An 8,893-nucleotide genomic window follows, 5' to 3' on the forward strand; every position below is an offset into this window, starting at 1 on the left:
TTGAAATAATACATCAGAATCAAATGGAGTCAAACTTCATTTTAAATTATTGCTTAATATTTAATTTTTAGTATAGGCCTCCCAGAAGGCTTCAATTTGGCTCAAGATCATCGCCTACTTGTGGAGTGCCTTTTATTTTTCTCTATTTTCTTACTTGTTTTAGGTGTTTCAGTAGCTTATGTGGATTTGGAGTCTCATGGGAATATGTTGTGATCTCCTGTAAAACTTGCTTTCTATTTTATTTTATGTTCATTTTAAAGATGACGTAGTAAAGTGCTATTGAAAGTGAAGAAATTCACATCAGGGTAGAAAGTTATTGAAGTACCAGACTTACGTATTTGCCATATATTTCAGATGTAATAACAAAAGAACAGTTTTCCTTCCTTCTTTTTAAAAACTAATCATTGTTGATTTCTTTTGTACCACTTAACTAAATAATTGTCTTTTAAACTTAATATGAATTTATCAAAGCCAAATTCAAAATAAGTATACCAATGTCAGACCAAGTCTAAAATATTTGAACACTTTTAACACTTTAAGAAGTTTTATTGACTTTGTTGACTCTTGGAAGATTGGCATGTATGTCAGGGTCCAGCATCATGACCATAGCAATTTAGGATCAGGATCATTTCCTTATTTTTAGCATTAAAATGAGGGGATTGGAGGATGTAGGCTATATGTTCTTCTGAAAATCTAAGCTTTCTCTCTCTTAGTCTTCAAAGTTGATTCTGACTCTGCTTCTGGTTTTCCAAAATATGTCATAAAATACTGCAGCAGGAGTGCTCTATAATTCTTTTTTTTTTCCAGTTAGTGCTTTATTTTTTCATTCTCCATAGAATGCTGATTTTGTAACATTGATTACAGTCTGATATGTACCATTACAACAAAAGTTTCACTTTATGAAAGATCAGATACGGATACACACATCCCGTCCCATTGGCAGGACCGCCTAGGTCCGGGGAAGGAATTTGCCGACGTACTCGGAACTGTTTCCAAGGTTTTCTCGGGCTCGGGTTTGTGTCGCGGCTGCTGGTCCTGGGAGCCAAGGCAACGGAGATCCTCCCAGCTCGCGAGAGCGCCCCCTTCTCCCACGGCTTCGGGGACCCAGCAACAGCTATGGATCCGGTGTCTGGCTCCCGCAGCCCGGAGTGGGAGGTCTCGGGCTCCCGGGGGAAGCGTCGCAGTTCGTCGAAAAGCCCTAAGCCCAGCAAAACCTCTCGCTCCCTGCGTGGCTGCCGCTCTCGCTCGCACTCTTGCTCTCGGTCCGGGGACCGGAATGGCCTTAGCCATCAACTGAGTGGCCCCAGCCAAGGCTCCCAAAACCAGTCCTACCGCTCCCGCTCGCGGTCACGCTCTCGAGAGCGGCCCTCCGCGCCGCGGGGCGCCCGTTTCGCTTCTGCCTCCTCGTCCGCCTATTATAGTGGCTACTCACGCCCCTGCGGGAGCGACAAGCCATGGCCTAGCCTCCTGGACAAGGAGAGGGAAGAGGGCCTGCGGCAGAAGAGATTAAGTGAGAGAGAGAGGATTGGAGAATTAGGAGCTCCTGAAGTATGGGGACTTTCTCCAAAGAATTCAGAACCAGACTCTGATGAACATACACCAGCAGAGGACGAAGAGCCAAAGAAAAGCACCACTTCAGCTTCTACTTCAGAAGAAGAAAAGAAGTCTAGTCATTCAAAAGAAAGGTCCAAGAAAAGGAGGAAGAAAAAGTCATCTGAAAGAAAACACAAGAAGTATTCTGATGATAGTGACAGTGACTCTGATTCTGAAACAGACTCCAGTGATGAAGATACAAAAAGGAGAGCAAAGAAAGCCAAGAAAAAGGAAAAGAAGAAGAAACGCAGATCGAAGAAATATAAGAAAAATAAGTCTAAGAAGAGCAGAAAAGATTCCAGTGATTCATGTTCTAAAGAGTCCCAAGAAGAGTTTCTGGAGAATCCCTGGAAGGATCGATCAAAGCCTGAAGAACCCTCAGATTTGATCGGTCCAGAGGCTCCCAAAACACTTGCCTCTCAAGATGATAAACCTTTGAACTATGGCCATGCTCTGTTACCTGGTGAAGGTGCAGCTATGGCTGAATATGTAAAAGCTGGAAAACGTATCCCACGAAGAGGTGAAATTGGCTTGACAAGTGAAGAAATTGCATCGTTTGAATGCTCGGGTTACGTAATGAGTGGTAGCAGGCATCGCCGAATGGAGGCTGTGCGACTGCGAAAAGAGAACCAGATCTATAGTGCTGATGAGAAGAGAGCCCTTGCATCCTTTAACCAAGAAGAGAGACGAAAGAGAGAAAACAAGATTCTGGCCAGTTTTCGAGAGATGGTATACAGAAAAACTAAAGGGAAAGAGGACAAATAAGGATTTTCTGATTGTTCATCAGACATTTTTAACAACAAAAAAGAAAGTTTGGGCTCCATATATACACACAAAAAGATTACCATGATCTGAAAAAGCTTTACAGTGCTACTGTGCCTTCTATTTAATTCTTTCAGTCCTTCTATAAAAAGCTGCTTATTGATGCCTCCACCCCAAAACCAACAAACAAACCAAAAAGCAAACTAACCCACAGACTTTTGAATTGAAAATGTGAACATTAGTTTTAAAATTCTTAATAGGCTTATTAAAAATGGTTATTTCAAATATAAAATATTGGGACGTCTCCTGTTGTGCCAATGTAAGTACATTATTTCTATCTGAGCTGTGTTTAGATCATTATTTGAATACTAGAAATGGATGGGAGTCAACAATGATCAGGAGTTTAATAAGGAAAAATATAATGAGTCATTGTTTTCATTGTTTTAACTTGGTTGCTTCATAAGGATGAAGCTAAAATGATGTTAAACGTTTTTAAAGTCTGTCCTTTGTAATAAGCAGATTTCATTTTAAGCATTGTTAAACTTTTCAGTTTATTTTTTACATCTGTCATTCAGTTTAATCTGTAACTTCATATAGAACCCCTCACTTTCTCACTTTTTTATGGCTACTGTTGGCTTTTAAGTTTGGGGGAAATGGAAAATTCTGGGACTGTGATATCGTGATCTTTTTCCTTCCCTCCTTTTGTTAAAGTTTAGTTGTTAGGACATACGAGTGAAGGGGGAGGGGATAGTAGAAGTTTTGGCTGTTTTTGTTAAGGTTGTTTTGAGCTGCATTATTATGTGCCTAGGATAAATTTAAATTATCTGAGTGATGGGGAATTTCTGACTTTGCTGTTATAAAATGCCCTCTCTCCTTATAATAGTTTTAAAGTTTTTTTTTAAGTGTTTTTTTGAAGAGTACACTGCATTTATTTAACCCCATAAATTATAACATCTTAACACATGTAAAATTTTTGTATTTTTAAAGTGCTTTGCAAGATATTTTTTTTAACAAGTGGAAAATAATGTTCTTTAAAAGACATCAAACTTTTAGTGGAAAATGATATTACTAGAGGCATGTAAGGATTTGTTCATCCTCTTCAAGAAATGGGATTTTTATGTAAAATATATATGTAGCACTGAATGCCAAAATGATGGGTATGTGTGACTGGAATTAAAAATGAGATTTGCTAATAAAAAAAAAAAGAAAGATCAGCAAAAATACATCAGCAAGGATATAACTAGTGCATTTACTAAAACACATCATAATCATAAAACCAAGTGATCACACACAATAATCTTTACATTTGACATACCAGTTATATCCTAGCAGAGCCAGTGTGTTTGGCAGGTGATTAAAATATGTAAATAATGACACTGATCAATCTTAACACTTCTGAAGTGTTAATTTTTTATCAGTTAAACTTAAAATAAATCAATAAGAGTACTGAGACATAACAAGGAGGAAATCCAAAATTTGTTGAACAGGGACAGTAGTAAACAGTAGGAAGAGCACTGAATTGGGAGCTAGTACATTTGGATCCTTGTCTTATCTTTGGCCCTGGATGGATGACCTTGGGCAAGTATTCTGGGCTATATGAATCATTCACTCTTAAAATGAGAGAGTTGGCTGGATGGTTCTCTAAACTCTTTATAGATTTAGCTTTCCATAATTCTAAAATCTTTGACACCGATTCATTTTTGTGTTGTAAAGTGAAATGTCTAACAATACTAACTTGGCAGTTGGGTTGAGTCCAGCTCTACCACACAAATACAACTTGTTGCTTGTGTTCAAGTCTCTTCCTTCTGAGCCCCATGACAGCCCTATCCTCAAATTAACAAACAGTAATGACAAGCTTCAGGAGGTAAACAAGCTTGTCCTCCACTAGACACAAACTCAAGACCCCCAAAGTCATGGTTATTAAGAAAAGCTATAATGGAAGAACTATGTGGGAAACCCACAACATCCTCTTTGGTAAATGGTACAATAACACAATTCACTAATAGAAGAAGGCAGGTACAGATATTAACTACAATACATAGTTTTCAACTGTTATTTGTGAACCTGCACAAAAAATATACACACAATTAGAACTGTATCAATATGAACTATAAATTCACAGTCTAGATGTACACGGGAGCCTCTCTCATGCTGCTAATCTGAAGGAGGCTTATCGTAGTTTCACGTGTTTGTAACTCTACAGGAGGAAGCTGGGATTCTTTTTACTAACATTGGCTTCTATTCCATTATCTGAAAAGCCCAGCTCTCTCGTATAATCACAGAAATTAAAGATGTCCAAGCCCCCCTTTAGGGCATTTCCTCCATCTCCTACTTTCCTTATCAGATTACTGTCTTTTTATTCTAAAACACTGAATGACTGGCTTCCATCAGCTCCCTATCTGAAAATCAAGTAGACTTTAATATTTTTAATCTAAGGAATAAATTTGTCCATATTTCTTCCTAATATTTTAATGTAATTCCTATCTCAATTGTATTTACACAGTTCTGAATATTTAACTACAGTATCCATTATAGAAATTAATCCAATTCGATGAACATGAATGTGCAAAGCAAACTTACTTTGAAAATGTCGTTTTCTTAATAAACATTATTCTTTCATTAAAGTGCTTCCCCTTTGACAGCAGTGATTACTTTAAGCAACTCTATGAGCCTTGAAACATTTTCCAACATCTCTAACCCGTGCCCCCTTCCAGAAAATATAAAACACCCTTCACTGTCCTCCTCCCTCCTGAGGGGACTGAGGATTTTTACCCTACAAGGTCTCTTCTCCTGATTGAGAATCCCTGATACTGAAGAAATGGCATCACCAGCCGTATATTTGCTGAGCTTTGCCTTTCCATAATTTGACTGTAAAACAACAGATTTATTTTTGCCTTCCCAGAAACGTCATTTTTTATATTACCAAATATGCTTTTCGAACTCTACAGCTCCCTTCTATCCCTCATTCCTTACGAGATTTTAATACACTCCTTTATGGGGAAAAGACATCCCCTCTTGAGAATCACTGAACCAAAATATTATTTCTGAATTACTATTCATGATAAGGCTCAATAACTAAGTTTGAGAAAACAGTATTCAATTTAAAGACGGAAAAATACTGTATCATTGATGAAATGAATATTATAATATTGAGTATATTCTAATTATTAAACCAAATTATTTAAACTTCATTCTTCAAAACTAATGTAGAGACTTGTTTTTAAAATGATCTACTGAAATCATAATGAAATGCACCTTTCATACTGGTAAATTATAGTAACAAATTATATTGCTTTCCTTTTTTGAAATGTTTTCTTCGATTATATAATCCACTCATTTTCAGATATTCAGAACTAAAACTTTTAGATTTTTCTAAATAAATTTTTATCAGTTTCACCTAGTTTAGTAACTTAGAATTGAATCTATTTCTCCTATAGAATTGCCAACTAGCACAAACATCTCTCTGACTGATGTACAATGACAAGAATATAAAATAGCCATGTCTGCAAGAAATACTTATATTGTCTTTATTTTTCCAAATTCTAATAGAGTGAAATTCTGTATAGCCTGAAGCTAGAATGATAATGCATATAGAGTTTTAAAAGTAGTTTTGGAGAAAATATGGATGCATTTCTTTCCAAATTTTAAAAATGATCTTCTGCGTCTAAGTTAAGCAGATTGGAAAGAGTAAACAGGAAAGGTCTACCTCCAGATCCAAGGTGAAGGGCCTAAATAAAATCATTCAACACAGCCCCCAACCAGGCACAATAGTTTAAAATTTTACACCAGTGACACCAGGGAGGGGTCCCACTCCCATGGCTGTCAGTATTCTGAATCAATGCGCTTTGGGATGGTGTTCGGCTAGATGTTTGAAGTTCCTTCATATCTTGTACCAATCTTCACATCTCGGAAGTATTTTTCCACAGGGTAATTTTTGGTGTAGCCTACTCCTCCCATCCACTTGATACATTTGCCAGTTATTAGGCCCTCAATCTCTGATGCATAGTACTTGGCCATAGATGATTCTTTAATGAATGGCCTTCCAGCTTCTAAAAGCCTTGCAGCGTTGTATGTGAGTAATCTTGCAGCTTCTAGCTGGGTGGCCATGTGAGCCACTTGGTGTTGGCATCCCTGAAAATCAAATCTTCTTTTGCCAAACTGTTCCCTTTCTTTAATATATGGAATAGTGTAGTCAAAACATCCTTGAGCCAGTCCCAGCATCTGTGCAGTCATTCCTATTCTACTTTCATTAAGACCCCCAATGATTTACTTATAGCCATGTCCAATTTGTCCCAGGATATTGGCTTCTGGAACCTTGACATTTTCAAATGTTAATGGGCAAGTAAAAGAAGCTCTGCTTCCCATTTTGTTCTCTGGTTTCCCTATATGAAGGCCCTCAGTATGACAATCTACCAAGAAGCAGGTAATTCCTGTATACCCAAGAGTAAGGTCTACATTTTCCATCACCATGAAGAGCTTGGCATCCTTGCCATTGCTAATCCACATCTTTGACCCATTGATGACATAATAATTTCCCTTTTTATCAGGTTTGGTCTTCAAAGCAAATGAATCGCTACCTGCTCCAGCCTCTGAAAGGCAGAAACTTCCCATTTGTTCCGTAGCTAGCTTGGGCAAATAGATAGCCTTCTGTTCTTCTGTTCCATATTTTCCTAATTACTGTGTTCTGGATGTCACATACCAGAGCCAAAGACGCATCAACTTTGGCTAATTCCTCTATCACTAAGATAGAGGAAAAAATGAAGCTCCTGTTCCTCCATATTTTGTGTCAATTTCAATACCCATCAACCCTTGTTGAAATAATCCTCGTATTACTGATTTTTCCATTTTTGAATTTTCATCCATTTTTGAAACCAAAGGAGCAATTTGTTCCTGGACAGATTTTTTAACCGTGCTCTTTATCATCCTCTCTTCATCTGTAAATGTTTGCAGAGGGGCATAGGGTGGGCCATTATTTGTTGCTTTGAGTCCAGCTTCTCAAAGCTGGGAAGATTTTAAGACATCAGGAGGATTTTTCCAGGAAGACAGGCAAATTGGGAAGTTTCTTCTTAACAGTGCACTGCCACAGAGCAGCCGAACCGTGGCTCCCTCCATCTGTGCCCCAGGACAATCGCCCTATAATTCTTTTCGTTTTAAGCATATTTATGTTTTTAAGGTTCTGCAATTTCTTTAGCATAAGATATATTTTTAAAGATATATACTATTTTAAAATCTAAAAATCACACACATTTTCATTAGTGACAAAACATATTTTCCTATTATATCTCTTGTTAAGGTTTTGTGACGCAGAATTAAGTTGGGACCAGGGTAATATTACTACTTGATACACAAATTATTCCTTTGACTTACTGAATGCAAACCCACAGTCAACACATTTATCAGGAGAGGAATAGTTAAGAGCATTTGTTAGGTTTGTATATGTACACAGTAAATAGAAAAATATTAGGTTTATGGGACAGAACAAGATAAGCGAAATGAAAATTAAATGTCTGATAGTGTATTTCTAGTCTGTTTCAGCTGCTCTAACAAAAATATCATAGATTGGGTAACTTTTAAACAAAATAAATTTATTTCTTATACTTCTGGAGACTGGCAAGTCCAAGATCAAGGTACCAGCAAATATGCCTGGTGAGAGCCAGCTTCTTGGTTCATACACAGTCTTTTCATTGTGTCCTCACATGGTAACAGGGGAGTGGGAACTCTCTGGAATCTCTTTTGTAAGAGTCTCTTCAGAGTGTCTTTTGATCTCATTCAATGTGATGGTATTTTGACATGGGATCTAATGACCTAATCAGAGGTCCCATCTCTAAATACCATCACATTGGGTATCAGGTTTCAACATATGAACTTGGGCAGTGGGGAGGGGGCATACATATTCAGTCTTTAGCATAGTGACTAAAGAATAACATAATATATCTTCCATACCATTCCACAGAAAAGGATGTAATGCAGAGGAAAAGAAATAGTGGAAAGTTTGAAGGTGTGGGTTCTAGTCTTTGGCCTGCACATGCTTCTTTCCTTTTGTTGTAGACAAGCTGTGTAGCCTCTATTAACCACAAAGTCCTCATCTAGGAAATATACTTGTTAGCCCCTATGAAAATCCTTAAGGTCTCTTCAAGCCTTAAGATTTTTTTTGTTAAATTAACAATAGATCAAAGTAGCAAGAACCATGAATAGTTAAAATAACATGAAAAGTTATGATGTATATAAAGATCTGTGGATTGTTCTCATCATAAATAAATTGTAAATTTTAATTATCCTTCCTAGACCCCCATCTAAAAATATATCTATACAGTTATTTATTTTGTAGTGTTGGGAGAAATGAACAAAGCTTGAGTGCTACACATGGTGATAAATTTAAAATATGTTAAAAAACCACATTCTGATTTGGCAATCATTCTTTTGTGTATATAATGAACCTATAGTATTTTTCTTTCAAATTTTACTTCTGAGGTATAGTTATCTACAAATACATGTGCATACATGCCTAATCTTTGGGTTTCCAAGAATGATTGTAAAG

The 8,893-nt window shown here is 37.1% G+C and overlaps 1 protein-coding gene and 1 pseudogene across 1 annotated transcript; one reads left to right on the forward strand and one right to left on the reverse strand.

Moving 5' to 3' along the window:
* The first annotated feature begins 1,116 nt into the window (after positions 1–1,116).
* On the forward strand, positions 1,117–2,455 carry LOC112390679 (NF-kappa-B-activating protein). The gene has a single exon (XM_024731719.1). It carries the CDS (start codon positions 1,117–1,119, stop codon positions 2,356–2,358), a length of 1,242 nt encoding a protein of 413 aa, XP_024587487.1. The 3' UTR covers positions 2,359–2,455.
* A 3,722-nt stretch (positions 2,456–6,177) lies between these two features.
* LOC112390701 (short/branched chain specific acyl-CoA dehydrogenase, mitochondrial pseudogene) lies at positions 6,178–7,467 on the reverse strand (annotated as a pseudogene).
* Positions 7,468–8,893: the final 1,426 nt, after the last annotated feature.

This window comes from Neophocaena asiaeorientalis, unplaced genomic scaffold, assembly GCF_003031525.2.
Source record: "Neophocaena asiaeorientalis asiaeorientalis breed wild unplaced genomic scaffold, Neophocaena_asiaeorientalis_V1.1 scaffold39, whole genome shotgun sequence".
Taxonomy (NCBI): Eukaryota; Metazoa; Chordata; class Mammalia; order Artiodactyla; family Phocoenidae; genus Neophocaena; species Neophocaena asiaeorientalis.

Coding starts and splice junctions, on each gene's coding strand:
- LOC112390679 (XM_024731719.1), top strand. CDS start 1,117: ATGGATCCGGTGTCTGGCTCCCGCAGCCCGGAGTGGGAGGTCTCGGGC.